The sequence below is a fragment of the Eubalaena glacialis genome, chromosome 11 (genome assembly GCF_028564815.1).
Source record: "Eubalaena glacialis isolate mEubGla1 chromosome 11, mEubGla1.1.hap2.+ XY, whole genome shotgun sequence".
Classification (NCBI taxonomy): domain Eukaryota; kingdom Metazoa; phylum Chordata; class Mammalia; order Artiodactyla; family Balaenidae; genus Eubalaena; species Eubalaena glacialis.
Window position 1 is genome coordinate 110,836,774 of NC_083726.1, and position 1,460 is coordinate 110,838,233.

General features: G+C 68.0%; 1 protein-coding gene across 1 annotated transcript; it reads left to right on the forward strand.

Annotated features, from left to right (window-relative positions):
* Positions 1 to 356: 356 nt before the first annotated feature.
* On the forward strand, positions 357 to 1,460 carry LPAR5 (lysophosphatidic acid receptor 5). The gene has a single exon (XM_061206256.1). The coding sequence runs from the start codon at positions 357 to 359 to the stop codon at positions 1,458 to 1,460; it is 1,104 nt and encodes a 367-aa protein (XP_061062239.1).

Here is a 1,460-nt window from a genome sequence, read left to right on the forward strand (position 1 = left end):
CTGGCCAGAAGGACGGTGGAGGAAAGATGTGAGGCTGAGAAAAGGCCCAAGAGGCCAGCAGGTTCAGCTATATGGCATTTGTGTCTTCAGCCCTTCCATGCACAGTCTTGACTTCTGGCTTCCCTCCTATGCCAGGTCTCCACTGCGGCCGATGAAGCTCTGACCAAAGGCATCTGATCCTTCACAGCTGTCGGTCCTGCAGCCACAGCCCACAAGCCTATGCCCGGCCCCCACTTGCTCTGGGACTCTGTGCAGCCTCCAGGCCCCTGACCTGGAGACTGGAGATGAACGCGAAGCCAGGACGCGGGTGCGCCCCCTGATGCCCCCGGCCTAGCTCCTCCTCGCCCTTTGGCACGATGCTGGCCAACTCCTCGGCCAACGACTCTGATCTCAGGTGCCCGGACCACCAGCCCATCCACCACCTGCACTTGGTGGTCTACAGCCTGGTGCTGGCGGCAGGGCTCCCCCTCAACGCGCTGGCCCTCTGGGTCTTCCTGCGCGCGCTGCGCGTGCACTCGGTGGTGAGCGTGTACATGTGCAACCTGGCGGCCAGCGACCTCCTCTTCACCCTCTCGCTGCCCTTGCGCCTCTCCTACTATGCGCAGCACTACTGGCCCTTCTCGGACCTCCTGTGCCAGCTGGCGGGCGCCGTCTTCCAGATGAACATGTACGGCAGCTGCATCTTCCTGACCCTCATCAACGTGGACCGCTACGCCGCTATCGTGCACCCGCTGCGGCTGCGCCACCTGCGGCGGCCCCGCGTGGCGCGGCTGCTCTGCCTGGGCGTGTGGGCGCTCATCCTGCTGTTCGCCGTGCCCACCGTCCTGGTGCACCGGCCCTCGACCTGCACCCGCGACGGCCGCCGGGTGCACCTGTGCTTCGAGAACTTCAGCGACGAGCTGTGGAAGGGAAGGCTGCTGCCGCTCCTGCTGCTGGCCGAGGCGCTCGGATTCCTGCTGCCCCTGGCAGCCGTGGTCTACTCTTCGGTCCGCGTCTTCTGCACTCTGGCGCGGCCCTACGCCACGCGGAGCCAGCAGCGGCGGAAGACGGTGCGCCTCCTGCTGGCCAGCCTGGTCATCTTCCTGCTGTGCTTCGTGCCCTACAACGCCACGCTGGCCGTGTACGGGCTGCTGCGCGGCCACGTGGTGCCGGCCAGCCCGGCGGCGCCCAAGCAGGTGCGCGGGGTGCTGATGGTCATGGTGCTGCTGGCCGGCGCCAACTGCGTGCTCGACCCGCTGGTGTACTACTACAGCGCCGAGGGTTTCCGCAACACCCTGCGCGGCCTGAGCTCTCCGCTCCGGTCCAGGACCTCGGCCACCAAAGGGGCTCGGGGGGCACCCGCCGAGCCGCCCGCTGAGACCTCCCACGCCACCGTGCCGGCCGCCGCCAGCCAGGGGCTGCTCCGGCCCTCCGACCCCCGCGGCTCCTTCACCCGGTGCCCCGAGGACTCGTCCCTCTGA